This window comes from Oncorhynchus nerka, linkage group LG20 (assembly GCF_034236695.1).
Source record: "Oncorhynchus nerka isolate Pitt River linkage group LG20, Oner_Uvic_2.0, whole genome shotgun sequence".
Taxonomy (NCBI): domain Eukaryota; kingdom Metazoa; phylum Chordata; class Actinopteri; order Salmoniformes; family Salmonidae; genus Oncorhynchus; species Oncorhynchus nerka.
In genome coordinates this window covers 88,729,388-88,752,621 of record NC_088415.1, presented here as the reverse complement: position 1 = coordinate 88,752,621, position 23,234 = coordinate 88,729,388, and the positions used below count along the sequence as shown (strand labels likewise).

The window sequence follows — 23,234 nt, the reverse complement described above, 5'->3', positions numbered from 1 at the left end:
ATGCATTTTCTTGGTACCATTTGAAAGGAAACACTTTGAAGTTTGTGGAAATGTGAAAGGAATGTAGGAGAATATAACACATCAGATCTGGTAAAAGATAATAGATAGAAAAAAACAACCTTTTTTGTACTTTTTTGTAAAATCATCTTTGAAATGCAAGAGAAAGGCCGTAATGTATTATTCCAGCCCAGGTGCAATTTAGATATTGGCCACTAGATGGTAGCCATATATGTGCAAAGTTTTAGCCTGATCCAATTAACCATTGCATTTCTGTTCAAAATGTTGTATCAAGACTGCCCAAATGTGCCTAATTTGTTTATTAATAACTTTTCATGTTCAAAACTGTGTACTCTCCTCAAACAATAGCATGGTATTATTTCACTGTAATAGCTACTGTAAATTGGACAGTGCAGTTAGATTAGAAAGAATTTAAGCTTTCTGCCAATATCAGATATGTCTATGTCCTGGGAAATGTTCTTGTTACTTACAAACTTATGCTAATCGCATTAGCCTACGTTAGCTCAACCGTCCCGCCGAGGACCAACCAATCCTGAAGAAGATTTATTAACAAGAATTTAAGGTTTCTGCCAATATCAGATATGTCTATGTCCTGGGAAATGTTCTTGTTACTTACAAACTCGTGCTAATCACATTAGCCTACGTTAGCTCAACCGTCCCGCCGAGGACCAACCAATCCTGAAGAAGATTTATTAACAAGAATTTAAGGTTTCTGCCAATATCAGATATGTCTATGTCCTGGGAAATGTTCTTGTTACTTACAAACTCGTGCTAATCACATTAGCCTACGTTAGCTCAACCGTCCCGCCGGGGACCCACCAATCCCGAAGAAGTTTTTGACTGACTTTTTTTTTTAAAGAAGAAAAAAAGAAAATGCAGGTAAAGTGGTAACAAAACAACAAATACTGCCACTGACTGCCACTAGTTAAATAAAAATATGTTTTTAAATGTTGCCCTCTACTAAAATAATATGTATAAAATTCATAGGCTGTAACCAAGCACTGTACTTCCAACCTGTAAACAATATCAAGATCTTAACAAGTCAACCCCAACTGTCAACCACATCATTATGAGACTAAGTATTTCCATAAAAAAACATTTAACAGTGATGACCAGATACAAACCTAACATTCTCATCTTAGAGACAACGCTGCAAATTAGCATATGCTTAAAGGGTCAAGATGCAATGCATCTCCGTCTGTTTGTATATTCAATGTGTCAATGTTTTAATTGTATCTGTCCCTATTCAAATAAACAATTTGAAATGCTATGAAACTGAACCAGATCACCCCCAGGAACAGTAAACTGACTTATGTTCTGACAACGGGGCTGAGGGTGGAGGCTACAGCCCCCTGCTGCCTGTGGGATGGAATCCATAAGGATGGAATTTAGGGGATGTTATCACAAGGATTCACTGGTGGCTGGCGTGCTTTCTGTCCATCCAACAGAGTTTGTTTTCAGAGGAGGCCCATCTCTGGGTAGCAGGGGAAATATTACCCCACGCCGATGCCAGGGTTCATATTCGCAAAGTAGGTGTTTTTGCCTGTTAGATCATAATAAATAATATTACATGGACAGAGGGTACCTGATCCTAGATCAGCTACTTTGAAGAACGTTATGAATACAGGCCCAGGGCCGGCCTCCTTTCGGGTTAACGCAACCCCCATGGCTACATAAACAGTAGTGTCTCTGAGGTTTTGTCTCTTTGTGGTAAGGCTACGAGGTTAGATAAAAGGAAGGGAAAAGTCAAGGGGACATTGGTTTACTTAGTTTGAGCTCAAGCCTGAAACCTTTTGGTACTTAGGTCGGTGTTGTTTAGACATTTTACCTTCGTAAGGGTTTAAAATAAAATATAAAATAAATACAGGACAACAACAAAAAACTCAATCAAATAGGCCACAATCTATGCCAATACGAGTTTGACTTAATCAAACATAGTCTCAAACTCATAGCACAATCTATAGGGGAGAAAGAAATACCCAAAATTCATGGGTTGGTTATCGTAATATTAATGCTAAGCAGAGCCACAATCGCAAATGCAAAGGTATGGTACCATTGAGCTAATGCTAGCATAGCTACACACAGTATATCAGCCTTCGGGCAGGTACTCAGTGAGTGAAAGTAAAAGTTGTTCCCTGTGATTCAGCCTCTCTGAGCAGTGAGTCCTAAGATAAATCAACAGACCACATCCTCACAACAATAAACTTTTCCACGCCACAAAGGATTAACCTCAGGTCCCCTATTAAGCAGCCATCTTGTTTCATGACACAGCTCCTCAGGGACGGGACGACACAGTCACATTTTTCATCTGCTCAGAGCTTGACATTTCAATTTGCAATATAATTTCAGATGCTTGCATCAGGGGGAATCTTAAAACAGATGAGTGATACTACGGGTACATTTTATGAAAAGGTCACAAAAGTGAACAATCCAAATCATACAAGACCTAATTACAAGTGCTACTTGGGTAAATATCTCAATATCGTACAAATATACTACAGCACACGCGTAGAAAAAGTGTCTCAAGAATGATTGAAAATCAGGCATCACAGTGCATATACACACACACACACACACACACACACACACACACACACACACACACACACACACACATACACATACATACACATACACATACACACACACACACACACACACACACACACATACACATACACACACACACACACACTAATGTGTCTCATTTAATTTCATCAGTAACACCTGACTCCAATAGAGGCCATTATAGCTCTTGCCTAAACAACCTCTTACATCTGTTGAATATGAGCTCACGGATTCATTTCTTGTTTTGCTTGATAATTTGTACTCTACTCTTGAAAGTCACCCATCTCACCTACACCTTCTTTTTACATACAATATCTATGAGAAAAACATTTGAACACTATTTGGGGTTCAATTTAAAGCCACAGTCTGTAAGTTGACTACCACTTTAATTTTCTTAACGGAGCCAACACATCCCGTTTTATACCCTGCTGCTACTCGCTGTTTGTTACCTATGATTGGTCACTTCACCCTCACCTACATGTACAGATTACCTCAACTAGCCTGTACCCTGCTGCTACTCGCTGTTTGTTACCTATGATTGGTCACTTCACCCTCACCTACATGTACAGATTACCTCAACTAGCCTGTACCCTGCTGCTACTCGCTGTTTGTTACCTATGATTGGTCACTTCACCCTCACCTACATGTACAGATTACCTCAACTAGCCTGTACACTGCTGCTACTCGCTGTTTGTTACCTATGATTGGTCACTTCACCCTCACCTACATGTACAGATTACCTCAACTAGCCTGTACCCTGCTGCTACTCGCTGTTTGTTACCTATGATTGGTCACTTCACCCTCACCTACATGTACAGATTACCTCAACTAGCCTGTACCCTGCTGCTACTCGCTGTTTGTTACCTATGATTGGTCACTTCACCCTCACCTACATGTACAGATTACCTCAACTAGCCTGTACCCTGCTGCTACTCGCTGTTTGTTACCTATGATTGGTCACTTCACCCTCACCTACATGTACAGATTACCTCAACTAGCCTGTACCCTGCTGCTACTCGCTGTTTGTTACCTATGATTGGTCACTTCACCCTCACCTACATGTACAGATTACCTCAACTAGCCTGTACCCTGCTGCTACTCGCTGTTTGTTACCTATGATTGGTCACTTCACCCTCACCTACATGTACAGATTACCTCAACTAGCCTGTACCCTGCTGCTACTCGCTGTTTGTTACCTATGATTGGTCACTTCACCCTCACCTACATGTACAGATTACCTCAACTAGCCTGTACCCTGCTGCTACTCGCTGTTTGTTACCTATGATTGGTCACTTCACCCTCACCTACATGTACAGATTACCTCAACTAGCCTGTACCCTGCTGCTACTCGCTGTTTGTTACCTATGATTGGTCACTTCACCCTCACCTACATGTACAGATTACCTCAACTAGCCTGTACCCTGCTGCTACTCGCTGTTTGTTACCTATGATTGGTCACTTCACCCTCACCTACATGTACAGATTACCTCAACTAGCCTGTACCCTGCTGCTACTCGCTGTTTGTTACCTATGATTGGTCACTTCACCCTCACCTACATGTACAGATTACCTCAACTAGCCTGTACCCTGCTGCTACTCGCTGTTTGTTACCTATGATTGGTCACTTCACCCTCACCTACATGTACAGATTACCTCAACTAGCCTGTACCCTGCTGCTACTCGCTGTTTGTTACCTATGATTGGTCACTTCACCCTCACCTACATGTACAGATTACCTCAACTAGCCTGTACCCTGCTGCTACTCGCTGTTTGTTACCTATGATTGGTCACTTCACCCTCACCTACATGTACAGATTACCTCAACTAGCCTGTACCCTGCTGCTACTCGCTGTTTGTTACCTATGATTGGTCACTTCACCCTCACCTACATGTTACAGATTACCTCAACTAGCCTGTACCCTGCTGCTACTCGCTGTTTGTTACCTATGATTGGTCACTTCACCCTCACCTACATGTACAGATTACCTCAACTAGCCTGTACCCTGCTGCTACTCGCTGTTTGTTACCTATGATTGGTCACTTCACCCTCACCTACATGTACAGATTACCTCAACTAGCCTGTACACTGCTGCTACTCGCTGTTTGTTACCTATGATTGGTCACTTCACCCTCACCTACATGTACAGATTACCTCAACTAGCCTGTACCCTGCTGCTACTCGCTGTTTGTTACCTATGATTGGTCACTTCACCCTCACCTACATGTACAGATTACCTCAACTAGCCTGTACACTGCTGCTACTCGCTGTTTGTTACCTATGATTGGTCACTTCACCCTCACCTACATGTACAGATTACCTCAACTAGCCTGTACCCCCGCACACTGTATAGAGCCTCGTTATTGTTTTTCTTATTGTGTTTTTATTATGACTTTTTATTTTAGTCTACACGGTAAATGTTTTATTCTTCTTGAACTGCACTGTTGGTTAAGTAGATATGATATTAGCTGATATGAACTAGTCTTCTACAGTTAAGTAGATATGATATTAGCTGATATGGACTAGTCTTCTACAGTTAAGTATATATGATATTAGCTGATATGGACTAGTCTTCTACAGTTAAGTATATATGATATTAGCTGATATGGACTAGTCTTCTACAGTTAAGTAAATATGATATTAGCTGGATCTGCCCCATTTTTTCAATTTTCGCCTAAAATGACATACCCAAATCTAACTGCCTGTAGCTCAGGACCTGAAGCAAGGATATGCATTTTCTTGGTACCATTTGAAAGGAAACACTTTGAAGTTTGTGGAAATGTGAAAGGAATGTAGGAGAATATAACACATCAGATCTTGTAAAAGATAATACAAAACAAAATGTTATTTTGTATTTTTTTGTACCATCATCTTTGAAATGCAAGAGAAAGGCCATAATGTATTATTTCAGCCCAGTTGCAATTCAGCAGTGTATGTGCAAAGTTTTAGACTGATCCAATGTACCATTGTATTCTGTTGAAAAAAATGTGTATCAAGACTGCCCAAATGTGCCTAGTTTGTTTATGAATAACTTTTCATGTTCAAAATTGTGCAATCTCCTCAAACAACAGCATGGTATTATTTCACTGTAATAGCTACTGTAAACTGGACAGTGCAGTTCGATTAACAAGAATTTAAGCTTTCTGACACTATCCGACATGTTTATGTCCTGGGAGATTTTCTTGTTACTTACAACCTCATGCTAATCGCATTAGCCTACGTTAGCTCAAATGGCTGTGTAGCGTTACATTTAGCATCATCTGACCAGTGCCTGCACAGAAATGGAATGGCCTCCTGAGACCTGCTATTGAATTGCCTCTGTATTATAGATAGTCCATCCTTTATGGAAGGCAGGCACTGCTACTACAGTTACGTGATAACTTGATATGTTTGATTTCGCTGGTTGGCTGGCATCTACATCATTTGTTGTATATTGTAACCCACAGTTGTCCCAACTCGTATCTTAGTGAATACATGCATATTTTTTTTATTTAACCTTTATTTAACTAGGCAAGTCCGTTAAGAACAAATTCTTATTTACAATGACAGTCTACTGGGGGAACACTGCCTTGTACAGGGACAGAATGACAGATTTCTTTTTGACAGAACTTGTCAGCTCAGGGATTCGATCCAGCAACCTTTCTGTTACTGGCCCAATTCTCTAACTAGTAGGCTACCCCCCCCACCCACCCCCACCCCCCCACCCCACCCCCGCCCACCCCCAGATACCTGATGTACCTATGAATCAAAACCATAGTCAACAGCTACTTTGCTCACTAAGATGTGAAACTCTAGGCTGTGTTGCTGTTCATTTTCCCACCAAAGGCAGAGACATTTGGTTTGACCCGCTGTGTTGGGAAACCAGGTGGTTAAGAGTCTGCTGTGGTGTTATGTAACTGCGTCTGAACCTTCCGTGGCCTTTTCTCCCCCTGCGGTGGTGGGGTCCAATCCGTGATGTTATTTCAATTCCCGGGTTATCATTTTTTGGAACACAATGTTAACCACATAAATGCGTACTAAAACCCTTTTTGATTGAGAAGGGTTGTGGTAATCTTCACCTTCAACTATCCTCATACACTTCTTATGCTTTCTCTTTACTGTGATGTTCACAGTGATTGAGTGATATTAGCTGGGTCGTGATTGAGATGAATGTGAATGTGTGAAGATCTTGAAGGTTGCTGTAAACAAACGGTCAGTTTTGCCCAGTTACAGTATGTTATCCAGTCATCCATTTGTAGGGGGGAGACCTTGAGTCTCACAAAACTACAGTCCTTAGTGATTATACCACTCTGTATGAGCTTTAAAGGTTGGAAACAACATTTTTCACTGGAAACAGCAAATCAATGTTTTGTAAAAACAGTTATCAAAAAGTGAAGGGATTTGGCATCACACTGCTGGCTCAGTACAGCCTGTCTGGACAAATACATAATTGTGCTGTGATGAAATAATTTAATAGAATGAAATCAAAACTATGTTGAATATAAAACATGAAGCTCTTCAAGGTGATTTTCTTGTTGAATCTTTTTTCCCCCCATATGCTATGGTATTGATGGTGTACCAAGTCCATTCAATCATTTGTAGAAATTACTTATTAAACTGTTTCAGTTCAATCATTTAATGAAAGAACACTGTTATTGATGTCTCTGTCAATGTTGTTCACCCCGATGGCTACATCCATAGAATTATTAAGTTAGTCAGCTAACTTTGATAAACAGCCACATCCCACTGGGCTCAGACGTCAATTCAACGTTTTTTCCACGTTGGTTCAACGTCACTTAATTGAACTGACGTGGAAACAACATTGATTCAACCAGTGTGTGTCCTGTGGGTTATAAATCTTGATTTTCTGGTTGATTAAGAAGCTATATTTGGATATTAGTTGTCGATTCAATTATACCTTGTACATTTTTTTTGTCTATTTTTTTTATTTTTTTATATTAAGTTATTAGTCATTTTGAACAGTTAGCCGGTAACTCATTGATCCAGCTGTCTGGAACAGCCCCCAGGGCACTCACCTTGATTTCAAGCAGGAAGTCCATGTAGCGTCAGCTATCTGTCACAGTCACGTAGCGAAAGGACGCTAGCTGCTCATGACGAGCATTACAACAAAAAGGCAATCTAAAATTGAAGGGGAAAGCTACGTTTGGGCAGTTTTTTTGGAAAGCCTCTGGTCACATGGCAAGAGTAGTCCGTCCAGACAGGAAGTAGACCTTGTCCGGTGACATAATGACCCCCGTATGAGATTCATAGCCGGCGTCCCAAAAGGCACCCTATTCCCTATATAGTGCAGTACTTTTGTCCAGTGCCCATTGGGCTCTAGTTAAAGGTAGTGCACTATATAGGGAATAGGGTGGCATTTGGGACTTGCATATAATCTCTGTGCAGATTACCAGGCCGCCTTGGGGTTCTACGCATGCAGAGCACACACACACACACACACACACACACACACACACACACACACACACACACACACACACACACACACACACACACACACACACACACATACACACACACACACACACACACACACACACACACACACACACACACGCACTAAACAAACCAACTGTGACTCTCAATCAAACACACACCTCACAAGGAACATAAAACAAAATAGATTTATGGTAATACTGTCATTCCCAGTCAAGTACCAACACTGACATTAAGCCTGGCTAATGGGTAACTCCTTGAAGAAGCAGACTCACGGACAGTGAGTGAACGACAACATTGGTGAAATTACTAGAGCTCTGGAAAAGCTCTAGCTTTTAATTATTTTGTCATTTTACACACAATAACATTTTTTCACACTGACATACACATTAAAACTTTTTTTGTTTAAGTTAATGAGATACTCTGTGAGGTACTCTGCTGGCTATAGAATCAGTATGCATAGAGGCTACTGTTGGTAGGATGACATTGTGACTTGACTTAATGAATACATGAGTCAATATACAGAGTATGACAGAGACTGACCAGGTGAATCCAGGTGAACGATATGATCCCATATTGATGTCACTTGTTAAATCCACGTCAATCAGGGTAGAGGAAGGGAAGGTTAAATAAGGATTTTTTTAAAGCCTTGAAACAATTGAGACATGGATTAAGTATGTGTGCCATTCAGAGGGTGAATGGGCAAGACAAAATATTTCAGTTCCTTTGAATGGGGTATGGTAGTAGGAGACAGGCACACCGGTCTGTCAAGCACTGCAACGCTGGGCCTCCTGAGTGGCATAGTGGTCTAATGCACTGCGTCGCAGTGCTAGCTGTGCCACTAGAGATTTTGGGTGTCGCGTCCAGGCTCTGTCGCAGCCGGCTGCAACCGGGAAACTCATGGTTTCGCGGCGCACAATTGGTCCAGTGTCGTCCGGGTTAGAGAAGGGCTTGGCCGGCAGGGATGTCCTTGTCCCACTGCGTACTAGCGACTCCTGTGGCGGGCTAGGCGCAGTGCATGCTGACACAGTCGCCAGGTGTACGGTGTTTCCTCCGACACACTGGTGCGGCTGATTTCTGGGTTAAGTAGGCAATGTGTCAAGAAGCAGTGTGGCTTTGTTGGGTTGTGTTTCGGAGGACGCATGGCTCTCGACCTTCGCCTCTCCCGAGTCCGTACGGGAGTTGCAGCGATGCAACAAGACTGTAACTAGCAATTGGATACCATGAAAAAGGGGTAAATATTTACATTTTTTTAAAGAACTGCAACGCTGCTGGGTTTTTCACGCTCAACAGTTTCCCGTGTGCATCATGAATGGTCCACCACTCAAAGGACATCCAGCCAACTTGACACAACTGTGGGAAGCATTGGAGTAAAAATAGGCCAGCATCCCTGTGGAACGCTTTCGACACCTTGTGGAGTCCATGCCCCGAAGAATTCAGGCTGTTCTGAGGGCAAAAAGGGGATGCAACTCAATATCAGGAAGGTGTTCCTAAAGTTTGATATACTCAGTGTATTCCACACAGCCTCTGAAAGTTAAATTCTGGCCTCCCGAGTGGCGGTTTAAGGCGCTGCATTGCAGTGTTGCGGCGCCACTACAGCCTCTGTCATTACCGGCCGTGACCGGGAGTCCCATAGGGCGGCGCACATTTGGCCCAGCGTCTGGCCGGGAGGGATTTACTTGGCTCATCGCGCTCTAGCGACTCCTCGTGGCAGGCCAGGCACCTGCAGGCTGACTTTGGTTGTCAGTTGAACGGTGTTTCCTCCGACACAGTGGTACAGCTGGCTTCCGGGTTAAGCGAACGGGTGTTAAGGAGCGCGGTTTGGCAGGGTCATGTTTCGGAGGACGCATGACTCAACCTTCGCCTCTCCCGAGCCCGTTGGGGTGTTGCAGCGATGAGAGAAGATCGTAATCATGATATTGGGGAGAAAAATATGGTTAACAAAACCTTGCTAAAGGCCAGTGAGTGGTAATGCCCCACCAACCCCAGCAGTGATGGACAAGTGCGTATGGTCCGTCAGGTTGCCAGAGTAATGAAAGGTGTTTCTTTGGGCTGCAATTGTGCAGATTAACGTCTATTGTTTGACCGAGAGCAACCAGCCCTCAAAGATTAAAACGGACAAGAGGGGGAGGAAATTGCCTTTATCAGACAAACACACACACACACATACTCCCAGTCACGCACGCAAGCATCATCACGACCATCTTAACCGCCCACCCACAAGCACTCCCTCCCACCCCCGATATGAGCATTGGGGTTAAGTCAAAGCTGGTATTAATAAGTAAATCTAGGCAGGAATGCTGGCGTGTGGTCGTCGTACCACCACATATCACCCATGTCTGAGAGGAACTAGCCAACAGTGCGAAAAAAAAAAACCTAAACACTTAATGGGTCTTAGTGGTTTAGCTCATGTCCCCAGCAGGCAAAACTGGGTCTTAGTTAGTGGGGTTTAGCTCATGTCCCAGTAGGCAAAACTGGGTCTTAGCTAGCGGGATTTAGCTCATGTCCCCAGCAGCCAAAACTGGGTCTTAGCTAGTGGGGTTTAGCTCATGTCCCAGCAGGCAAAACTGGGTCTTAGTTAGTGGGGTTTTGCTCATGTCCCAGTAGGCAAAACTGGGTCTTAGCTAGCGGGATTTAGCTCATGTCCCAGTAGGCAAAACTGGGTCTTAGCTAGTGGGGTTTAGCTCATGTCCTAGTAGGCAAAACTGGGTCTTAGCTAGTGGTGTTTAGCTCATGTCCAAAGCAGGCAAACTGGGTCTTAGTTAGTAGGGTTTAGCTCATGTCCCCAGCAGGCAAAACTGGGTCTTAGCTAGTGGGGTTTAGCTCATGTCCCAGCAGGCAAAACTGGGTCTTAGTTAGTAGGGTTTAGCTCATGTCCCAGCAGGCAAAACTGGGTCTTAATTAGTAGGGTTTAGCTCATGTCCCAGCAGGCAAAACGGGGTCTTAGTTAGTGGGGTTTAGCTCATGTCCCCAGCAGGCAAAACTGGGTCTTAGTTAGTGGGGTTTAGCTCATGTCCCAGCAGGCAAAACTGGGTCTTAGTTAGTGGGGTTTAGCTCATGTCCCAGCAGGCAAAACTGGGTCTTAGCTAGTGGTGTTTAGCTCATGTCCAAAGCAGGCAAACTGGGTCTTAGTTAGTAGGGTTTAGCTCATGTCCCCAGCAGGCAAAACTGGGTCTTAGTTAGTGGGGTTTAGCTCATGTCCCAGCAGGCAAAACTGGGTCTTAGTTAGTGGGGTTTAGCTCATGTCCCAGCAGGCAAAACTGGGTCTTAGCTAGTGGGGTTTAGCTCATGTCCCCAGCAGGCAAAACTGGGTCTTAGCTAGTGGGGTTTAGCTCATGTCCCCAGCAGGCAAAACTGGGTCTTAGTTAGTGGGGTTTAGCTCATGTCCCAGCAGGCAAAACTGGGTCTTAGTTAGTGGGGTTTAGCTCATGTCCCAGCAGGCAAAACTGGGTCTTAGCTAGTGGGGTTTAGCTCATGTCCCCAGCAGGCAAAACTGGGTCTTAGTTAGTGGGGTTTAGCTCATGTCCCAGCAGGTAAAACTGAGCAAAATTGATTGAAATGTCATAATGGTTGTAATGATGTCATTTCAACCACATTTACTCGTTGGGGTCACGACACAGCAGCACTGTCTCAACAAACGGTTTTGGTTTTTGATTCATTTGTAATAGAGCATGAAATTGGCTTTGCAGGTACTACTGGTGCAATGTAAGCATTACCTGACCAATAAGTAAAACACCAACAAATAAATACATAAATAAATGTCTAATAATGTGTGTTTAGAGCGTGTGTATAGAACTCCGTTTCCCAAACTCGGTCCTCGGAACCGGGGCGGCAGGGTAGCCTAGTGTCCCTGAGCTGACAAGGTACAACTCTGTCATTCTGCCCCTGAACAGGCAGTTAACCCACTGTTCCTAGACCGTCAATGAAAATAAGAATTTGTTCTTAACTGACTTGCCTCGTTAAATAAAGGTACAAAATAATTTTACAAACCCACAAGGGGTGCATGTTTTGTTTTGTGACCTACCATGATACAGCTAATTCAAATGATCAAAGCTTGATGATTAGTTGATTATTTAAGTCAGCTGTGTAGTGCTAGGTCAAAAACCAAAACGTGAACCCCTTGGGGTCACCAAGGACCGAGTTTGGGGAAACCCTGGTCTAGAATAACTCATGTGTATCGATGTAAAGTTTAAACTCACGGCTGACGTGACCGCGGTCTTGGTGTTGGCGGCGACATTGGTGTCGCTGGCATCCTTAGGGTTACTCATGGCTCCGTGCGGGGTCACGAGGTCAGGGCAGTATATTGTGACGCAGTCCTTAGCCCTTTTCACTCTGTTTCTGACTCAACAGAGGACTTTTGAGAAGCATAACCTGCAACAACAACAAAAAAGGACAGGAATTGTATTGTTCGTCTTGATCAAATTTAATATTGGTAAATTAGGTCACTTTTCTTTTCTTCAATCATGCACATTTTATTTTGGGTAGTGATTTAAATTATATCAATGAACATCTCCATTGTACTTCCTACATAGTGATTATAAGTCCATAATAATGACATATGCAATATCAATTGTCACAATATCATTTACACACTTCGGGTCACATCAACAGACCAGGGTAAAGGTCAGGGCCCTAACAAAATAATAATATAACAGTTATAAGTAGGGTTAGGGTTTTTCCTAGACAGGTCACAGGGTCCTGACCCTAACCATATTAAAGGCTTTACCATTTCGACCATGAGACAATGTCACATGTGCTCCCTCTCCGGCCTCTAGGTCACCAGGCTGCTCGTTATGGCGCACACCTGTCACCATCGTTACACGCACCTGGACTCCATCACTTCCCTGATTACCTTCCCTATATATGTCACTCCCTTTGGTTCCTTCCCTATATATGTCCCTCCCATTGGTTCCTTCCCTATATATGTCACTCCCATTGGTTCCCCAGGCGTTATTGTTTCTGTTCCTGTGTCATGTCTGTACGTTGTTCGTGTTTCTTATTTTGTATTATGTTGTGTTTATTTATTCAAATACTCACTCCCTGAACTTGCTTCCCGATTCTCAGCGCACATCGTTACAGACAACCCCTTATGAGTGAACAACATTTTATTTAAACAACTTTTATTTAACATGTCAATTAAGATCAAATTCTTATTTTACAATGATGGCCTACCCCAGGCCAAACCCTCCCCTAACCCGGACAACGCTGTGCCAATTGTGCGCCGCACTATGGGACTCCCGATCACTGCCGGTTGTAATACAGCCCGAGATCGAACCAGGGTCTGTAGTGAAGCCTGTACAGCTGAGATGCAGTGCCTTAGACCACTGCGCCAATCACAGTATTGTGATTCTAATTGGGGCCAACACAGCGGCAAATAACAACAGCAATAAATCTCTCAATGAAAACCTGTGTGATAGCTTCATCATGAAAACCTGTGTGATAGCTTCATCATGAAAACCTGTGTGATAGCTTCATCATGAAAACACTGCTAGGCATTGCCGTGTTCTGAATGGGTTAGACGAGATTAGGATGTATCCACCTTGGCAAGACCACAACATCCAATGGCTGTATTTTCCAGAGGGAGAAAATCCATTCAGCTGGACAGGCAGCATCTTGTAACACTCTATTACGGTAGTGGCCACCTGGTTAACGTGATGAGTAACTTTGCCTGAGATCTGAAGACTTACATTAGCTCCCCGAGCGAAAGCCTAGGCCTTAGCTCGGTGGGCTAACAGCACAGTGGTGCGAAGCTGACCCGTGTCCAAGCACAGTTGGTCCAATTACCGCCAAACAATGGTGCGAGTGCCAAGCCCAATAACACTGACCCGGTTCACTCATTGCTTCGCATATTCGATAGAAGTGAGATAACATTCATAAACACTTAAAACAGTGTAGAGCTTCTCTGTTAGTGGAGAGTTTTTCCTCAACAGAGAATAACATATAGCAGTTATCTTGAGACTGCGTGTGCTTTTTAGAAGCAGCGACTAAGGGTCAGGGTTGCCAGATTGGTACCTGGTATTTAGATAACAGGACAATATCTTGACAAATGTCCCTTCGATGACGTTCAGACACGCAGGAACATCCCAACGCAGCACTTGAGGGTCAGGGTTGCCAGATTGTGTTCTGGCCATGGTCAGATAGTGGGGGTTGCCATATCGTGTAGGCAGAGTCCACTTGGAAATCGCCCTAATGTGTAACCCAAATCATTTCCGTAAGTAAATTGACACAGTCAGCATTTTCCACACCGTTATTGTGATGCTATGCAAATTCAGGTCAAGTATTGACATTAATGTTGGTCTCGTTTAAAGTTTCTCTCGCTTTTGTATAATCCAAATGGGACCCATATCCTCCTGTTTCCCATGGATGCATCTCAATAGGTTACAGGGTGATTCCTCTCCTCATCATCCCTCATCTCTGACCCGTTACATCTACTGAACTGAGAGAGCATCACCTCAGACTATTGAGATGTACCCCTCTCTTCCTTCAAGTGATAAGAGATAAGTGTATATACTCCGTCTCACCACTGGAGCATAGGACTGTCAGTATGGTTCACATCAACAAGGTCACTGCCGCAAGGTTACATCCGTAAACTAGGGAGAAGAAACGGGATGGAGGATGTTCATTAATTAAAGGTATCCTCTGACACTTCCTGGTTGGGAATGATATGACACTTATATATTATGTATGTATAACATGTGATAATCATACATTATTATATTGGAGTAGGGGTGGTGGATCCACAGTACAGATAAGTGCTGAATCATGTGATGTCACGGGGGGGCAGTGTGTGTGTGTGTGTGTGTGTGTGTGTGTGTGTGTGTGTGTGTGTGTGTGTGTGTGTGTGTGTGTGTGTGTGTGTGTCAGTCTGTCTCTGATTACGTTACCATCCCTTTCAGTTCAACCTCCATTCCATTAAAGTGGAAGAGAACCATCTGAGGACTAAATCATGACCCATCGCTCCCTGATACCAAATCGACACTGGGAACCATCTGAGGACTAAATCATGACCCATCCCTCCCTGATACCAAATCGACACTGGGAACCATCTGAGGACTAAATCATGACCCATCGCTCCCTGATACCAAATCGACACTGGGAACCATCTGAGGACTAAATCATGACCCATCCCTCCCTGATACCAAATCGACACTGGGAACCATCTGAGGACTAAATCATGACCCATCGCTCCCTGATACCAAATCGACACTGGGAACCATCTGAGGACTAAATCATGACCCATCCCTCCCTGATACCAAATCGACACTGGGAACCATCTGAGGACTAAATCATGACCCATCGCTCCCTGATACCAAATCGACACTGGGAACCATCTGAGGACTAAATCATGACCCCATCCCTGGGAACCCTGATACCAAATCGACACTGGGAACCATCTGAGGACTAAATCATGACCCATCCCTCCCTGATACCAAATCGACACTGGGAACCATCTGAGGACTAAATCATGACCCATCCCTCCCTGATACCAAATCGACACTGGGAACCATCTGAGGACTAAATCATGACCCATCCCTCCCTGATACCAAATCGACACTGGGAACCATCTGAGGACTAAATCATGACCCATCGCTCCCTGATACCAAATCGACACTGGGAACCATCTGAGGACTAAATCATGACCCATCCCTCCCTGATACCAAATCGACACTGGGAACCATCTGAGGACTAAATCATGACCCATCCCTCCCTGATACCAAATCGACACTGGGAACCATCTGAGGACTAAATCATGACCCATCCCTCCCTGATACCAAATCGACACTGGGAACCATCTGAGGACTAAATCATGACCCATCGCTCCCTGATACCAAATCGACACTGGGAACCATCTGAGGACTAAATCATGACCCATCCCTCCCTGATACCAAATCGACACTGGGAACCATCTGAGGACTAAATCATGACCCATCGCTCCCTACCAAATCGACACTGGGATCTACCAAATCCCGACACTGGGAACCATCTGAGGACTAAATCAACCATCTGAGGAACCATCTGAGGACTAAATCATGACCCATCGCTGCCTGATACCAAATCGACACTGCTCCTGGCACACTGATTCTGTTTCATAAAGAACACTAAAGAAGACATAAAAGTATTTCCAGCTGACTTCACTTCTAGTCCCCTCTGGAGAACCCACGGCATGGGTTTACCTCTTTTGAACACACTGAAATTCAGTTATAATGAGGGTATCGCTGAGGCATCGCTAAGAAAAAAAGTGGTATTCTTAGAACACGTTTTACAATGCATTGTAACCGTACAATACATACCATACATCATACTGCACATGTCAGCGTTAAGTGAAAGTGTTGACATCTCTGACTACCTATTTTGGACGGTTTAAAGGACCCAGAGAGCCAGGGGCCTCATTTATCAAAAGGTGTGTGCACACAAGAAAGACTCTAAACCCAGCATGCCCCAGTTTTCCCAGGAAAGTGTGCCCATCTCCAAGTATACCTCAGACCATGCGTACTTCTGGTGATTATATTGTATTGTTCCCTTAGGGGAAATGGAGGTGGTTTGATGCACAGGAATTATAATAATGGTAGATTAATACAAAATATTTCATAAACTGTGGGCCTAATGATAACAGAAATGGATTTACATTTAGTAAGGAGATCGCAGAGAAGCATGGAGCCTAATATGTTTATTTTACTTTTATTATATAGGCCTAAATAATATATTGCAGGAGAAATATTATGCTACCATTTATCCATCCCTCAATAGCCAAGCATGCTCAAAAGTAAATAGGCCGGTAGCCTATTTAAAATATTTGACAGTATGGGTAGGCTACAGTAATGCTGTGCAGTAGGAGCACAACATCTTAGCCTATTAAATCTCAGAGCCACCAAGGCAGAAGATATAAAACACTATGTATTGATAACAAAATACTGAACAACAATTCATCTTCTGCATAAAAGTGATGGCTGAAGCATTTACTTTTAAATGTCTCAACTAGACAATCAATCAATGTTGCAGAATGCGCGGCCAGTGTTTGGCACTTGCTATAGGCGGCATGCATTTTAAGTATGAAAAAGTCACTGCAAAAAAATTAGCACATTCTGCCCATACTTCTACAGAAATGTGATCAAACTTGCCATTGCGCTTCTCTTTTAGGAACTATTATGGCCCACTTCCAACATCTACAAATCGTACAGCAAATGAGGGTGTTCTTTGTTACCATAAAAGGTGCATAGAGTGCGTTTTCAAGATGGGGTTGTAAAACTTGTTCATGGGCGCACAAATACAACAGCCTGTGTTTCTGATTAATCAATGAAAACATGCATATATGTTGCGTACAAACAGTGATAAATCCCAATAATTTGTAATGCAGGAAAATCCTAGAAACTCCACATACACCAGAATTTAGTGAGAAATGTTTGCAAGGTTGATAAATGAGGTATCAGTAGTCTACACAATTGGACCATGGTTATTTCTGGCGAGGACCCTCAACCCCTGGCATCACCTCCTCCCTCATAGATGCAAAGAGCTAAAAGACTCTGCATGGTCAATCTGACTTCTGCAATGGGACGTACAGCATATACTGTGATAGGGCCTCTGTAGAAGTCAGGACTTTCATACTTCTTGCGCTTCGCGGAGCAGAGCAGGGCTGTTGTGAAGGAAGTTGTCAAGGAAGTGAGTTTGTGTTTATACAGGAACCTCCCGCCCTCACCGACCGTCAACCAATCATGTCAATGCGGAGCTATACGGAACTATATGGAGCCCTCCGCATTGTTACAAAAATTGTGAGGCGCACCGTATCTTTGTACAGAGATCAATTTGGCCTCTGCAAGCAACTGGAGGCTCTGTAATTATGTCACACCCTCCATACGAAGCCTCCAGACAGCATTTCTGGATCAAGGATAAATCAGATAATAATCATATAAAATCAATAATAAAAGCGCTTAGTGGGGAAAAAAAGCTCCAGATTCGCCAGCCAGCATTTAAACAATGAGAATGGCAAAAGGGATGAAGGAGATTACCACGCTGTACCTACTCTTGCCTTTGTTGTTGATGTGGGTCGGTGGAATGTTAAGGTCAATCTCCATGGTGGATTTGTAAGCGGTGGGCCGGGTTACTGAAGCAAACCGCTACACGGTCCATGTTAGGCAACCTGCCAGGGATTTATGGGGTTAAGAATGTGTGTGTGAAAAGATTAGCATGATTGTTTATGCAACACTAGTGAGCATATATAGGATAGAAGACCTTAGCGACACGTGTTTGTTCAGACTTGATCAAAGTTTTGGCACTGTAGCCATTCACGGAACATAAGGTTGTTGGAAAGTGACGTGTACTCTGAAGATATTTGATAGGCCAGGAGGGACTCTACTTTAGATTTTAGGGCATGAGGGTAAAATGGCCAGCCTGGTCTCATAGACTAGAAAATATACATTCGGGACTCACAAATTTGAATGATATGTTAGGTTTGGTATGGTTACATAAGACAGAAGGTTACTTAACGTAAAAATGAAAAGAGGGGGGTTGTTCGGGTGGATTAGTTGGCGTAAAATGCGAACATCTAGCAACCCAAAGGTTGCGTGTTCGAATATCATCATGACCAACTTTTGCAACTTTGCAACTACTTACTACTTTTTAGCTACTTTGCAACTACTTAGCATGTTAGCTAACCCTTCCCCTAACCTTAACCCTTTAACCTAAATCCTAACCTTAACCCTAACCCTTAGCCTAGGTAACGTAAGTGTTACCTAGCTAACGGTAGCCACAATTTTTTAAAATTTGTAACATATCATACTTATTGCAAATTCGTAACATATTGTACAAATTGCAATTCAAATCAAATTTTATTTGTCACATGTACCGAATACAACAGGTGTAGACATTACTGTGAAATGCTTTACTTACAAGCCCTTAAAACAACAATTCAGTTCAAGAAATAGAGTTCTGAAAATATTTACAAAATAACTAAAGTAAAAAAGTAAAATAAAAAGTAACACAATAAAATAACAATACAGAGGCTATATAGAGGGGGCTACCGGTACCGAGTCAATGTGTGGGGGTACAGGTTAGTCAAGGGAATTTGTACATGTAGGTAGGGGTAAAGTGAAAATAGTCCAGGTGGCCATTTGATTAATTGTTCAGCAGTCTTATGGCTTGGGGTTAGAAGCTGTTAAGGAGCCTCTTGGACCTAGACTTGACACTCCGGTACTGCTTGTCATGCAGTAGCAGAGAGAACAGTCTATGACTTTGGTTTTTTAATTGAACCTTTATTTAACTAGGCAAGTCAGTTAAGAACAAATTCTTATTTACAATGACGGCCTACCCCGGCCAAATCTAACCCGTACAGCGCTGGGCCAGTGGTGTCTTAGACCACTATGCCACTCGGGAGATTGGAGTCTTTGACCATTTTTGTGGCCTTCCTCTGACACCGCCTAGTATATAGGTCCTGGATGGCAGGAAATTTGGCCCCCAGTGATATACTGGGCCATACGTCTTACAGTCAGATGCCGAGCAGTTTCTATACCAGTCGGTGATGCAACCGGTCAGGATGCTCTCTATGGTACAGCTGTAGAACTTGTAATTCTTTACATACGAAATAGATGATAGAAATGCACAAATTAATACATACCATACAAAACTTAACATATCATTATAAATGGAGGGAGACAGATTTACATTTACTATGTTACGTCTACCCCTGAGTCCAGGTTGTAAAACCAGTGTGCTGTTTTTTACTTCTTCCTTACAGTTAAGAATCACCTTACATTTACTATGTTAAATAAGTATTTGGTCACCTACAAACAAGCAAGATTTCTGGCTCTCACAAACCTGTAACTTCTTCTTTAAGAGGCTCCTCTGTCCTCCACTCGTTACCTGTATTAATGGCACCTGTTTGAACTTGTTATCAGTGAAAAAGACACCTGTCCACAACCTCAAACAATCACACTCCAAACTCCACTATGGCCAAGACCAAAGAGCTGTCAAAGGACACCAGAAACAAAATTGTAGACCTGCACCAGGCTGGGAAGACTGAATCTGCAATAGGTAACCAGCTTGGTTTAAAGAAATCAACTGTGGGAGCACCTATCAGGAAATGGTAAGACATACAAGACCACTGGTAATCTCCCTCGATCTGGGGCTCCACGCAAGATCTCACCCCGTGGGGTCAAAATGATCACAAGAACGGTGAGCAAAAATCCCAGAACCACACGGGGGGACCTAGTGAATGACCTGCAGAGAGCTGGGACCAAAGTAACAAAGCCTACCATCAGCAAGGGCATTGAAGATGAAACGTCGCTGGGTCTTTCAGCATGACAATGGTCCCAAAAACACCGCCTGGACAACGAAGGAGTGGCTTCGTAAGAAGCATTTCAAGGTCCTGGAGTGGCCTAGCCAGTCTCCAGATCTCAACCCCATAGAAAATCTTTGGAGGGAGTTGAAAGTTTGTGTTGCCCAGCAAAACATCACTGCTCTAGAGGAGATCTGCATGGAGGAATGGGCCAAAATACCAGCAACAGTGTGTGAAAACCTGGTGAAGACTTACAGAATACGTTTGACCTCTGTCATTGCCAACAAAGGGTATATAACAAAGTATTGAGATAAACTTTTGTGATTGACCAAATACTTATTTTCCACCATAATTTGCAAATAAATTCATTAAAAATCCTACAATGTAATTTTCTGGATTTTTTTTCTGATTTTGTCTGTCATAGTTGAAGTGTACCTATGATGAAAATTACAGGCCTCTCTCATCTTTTTAAGTGGGAGAACTTGCACAATTGGTGGCTGACTAAATACTTTTTTGCCCCACTGTAGCCCTTACACAGCCTGGAGGTCTGTTTGTGAGGTCATCTCACAAAGACATGGTGGTTGGAACCAAAAATCTCACATTTGGACTCATCAGACCAAAGGACAGATTTCCACCGGTCTAATGTCCATTGCTCCTGTTTCTTGGCCCAAAAATGTATCTTCTTCTAATTGGTGTCCTTTAGTAGTTGTTTCTTTTCAGCAATTTGACCATGAAGGCTTGATTCACGCAGTCTCCTCTGAGCAGTTGATGTTGAGATGTGTCTGTTACTTGAACTCTGTGAAGCATTTATTTGGGCTGCAATTTCTGAGGCTTGTAACTCTAATGAACGTATCCTCTGCAGCAGAGGTAACTCTGGGTCTGAACTGCACTTGAAGAAATGTTCAAATTCCTGCCATTTTCCAGATTGACTGACCTTCACGTCTAAAGGTACTGATGGACTGTAATTTCTCTTTGCTTATTCGAGCTGTCCTTGCTATAATATAGACTTGGTCTTTTACCAAATAGGGGGGACCTACCTTGTCACAACACAACTGATTGGCTCAAACGCATTAAAAATAAAAACAATTAGACAAATCCACAAAAACTGAAATATCACATTTACATAAGTATTCAGACACTTTACTCTGTACTTTATTGAAGCACCTTTGGCAGTGATTACAGCCTCAAGAGTCTTTTTGGGTATGACGCTACAAGCTTGGCACAAGTGTATTAACATCAAGGCGGTGGCCCGTTCTTGTAGGTTCATGCTCTACAACATCCGCAGAGTACGACCCTGCCTCACACAGGAAGCAGCGCAGGTCCTAATCCAGGCACTTGTCATCTCCCGTCTGGATTACTGCAACTCGCTGTTGGCTGGGCTCCCTGCCTGTGCCATTAAACCCCTACAACTCATCCAGAACGCCGCAGCCCGTCTGGTGTTCAACCTTCCCAAGTTCTCTCACGTCACCCCGCTCCTCCGCTCTCTCCACTGGCTTCCAGTTGAAGCTCGCATCCGCTACAAGACCATGGTGCTTGCCTACGGAGCTGTGAGGGGAACGGCACCTCAGTACCTCCAGGCTCTGATCAGGCCCTACACCCAAACAAGGGCACTGCGTTCATCCACCTCTGGCCTGCTCGCCTCCCTACCACTGAGGAAGTACAGTTCCCGCGCAGCCCAGTCAAAATTGTTCGCTGCTCTGGCCCCCCAATGGTGGAACAAACTCCCTCACGACGCCAGGACAGCGGAGTCAATCACCACCTTCCGGAGACACCTGAAACCCCACCTCTTTCAGGAATACCTAGGATAGGATAAAGTAATCCTTCTCACCCCCTCCCCCTTTAAAAGATTTAGATGCACTATTGTAAAGTGGCTGTTCCACTGGATGTCTTAAGGTGAACGCACCAATTTGTAAGTCGCTCTGGATAAGAGCGTCTGCTAAATGACTTAAATGTAAATGTAAAATGTATTTGGGGAGTTTCTCCCATTCTTCTCTGCAGATCCTCTCAAACTCTGTCAGGTTGGATGGGGAGTGTCGCTGCACAGCTGTTTTCAGGTCTCTCCAGAAATGTTAGATCGGGTTCAAGTCCGGGCTCTGGCTGGGCCACTCACGGACATTCAGAGACTTGTCCCGAAGCCACTCCAGCGTTGTCTTGGTTGTGTGCTTAGGGTCGTTGTCCTGTTGGAAGGTGAAACTTCACCCCATTCTGAGGTCCTGAGCACTCTGCTACAAGTTTTCATCAAGGTTATCCGTTCATCTTTCCCTTGATCTTCCGCTGAAAAACATCCCCACAGTATGATGCTGCCACCCCCATGCTTCACTGTAGGGATGGTGCCAGGTTTCCTCCAGACGTGACGCTTGGCATTCAGACCAAAGAGTTCAATCTTGTTTTCATCAGACCAGAGAATCTTATTTCTCATTGTCTGAGTCCTTTAGGTGCCTTTTGGCAAACTCCAAGTGGGCTGTCATCTGCCTTCTACTGAGGAATGGCTTCTGTCTGGCCACTCTACCATAAAAGCCTGATTGGTGGAGTGCTGCAGGGATGGTTGTCCTTTTGGAAGGTTCTCCCATCTCCATCTCCACACCTTCCTGACCAAGCCCCTTCTCCCCCGATTGCTCAGTTTGGTTTGACGGCCAGCTCAAGGAAAAGTCTTGGTGGTTCCAAACTTCCTCCATTTCAGAATGATGGAGGCCATTGTGTTCTTGGGGAACTTCAATGCTGCAGAAATGTTTTGGTATCCTTCCCCAGATCTCGACACAATCCTGTTTCTGAGCTCTACAGACAATTCCTTTGACCTCATGGCTTGGTTGTTGCTCTGACATGCACTGTCAACTGTGGGACCTTATATAGACAGGTGTGTGCCTTTTCAAATCATGTCCAATCAATCGAATTTACCACAGGTGGACTCCAATCAAGTTGTAGAAGCATCTCAAGGATGATCAATGG

At 43.6% G+C, this 23,234-nt stretch overlaps 1 protein-coding gene across 1 annotated transcript in view; it reads right to left on the bottom strand.

Moving 5' to 3' along the window:
- LOC115103355 (anion exchange protein 2-like) overlaps positions 1-23,234 on the bottom strand; it is a 66,050-nt gene that overhangs the window by 32,011 nt on the left and 10,805 nt on the right. Inside the window, exon 2 of the mRNA XM_065005958.1 lies at positions 12,220-12,391. Coding sequence (XP_064862030.1) covers positions 12,220-12,288 — 69 coding nt within the window. The 5' untranslated portion in view covers positions 12,289-12,391. The remainder of the gene's footprint in view (positions 1-12,219; positions 12,392-23,234) is intronic.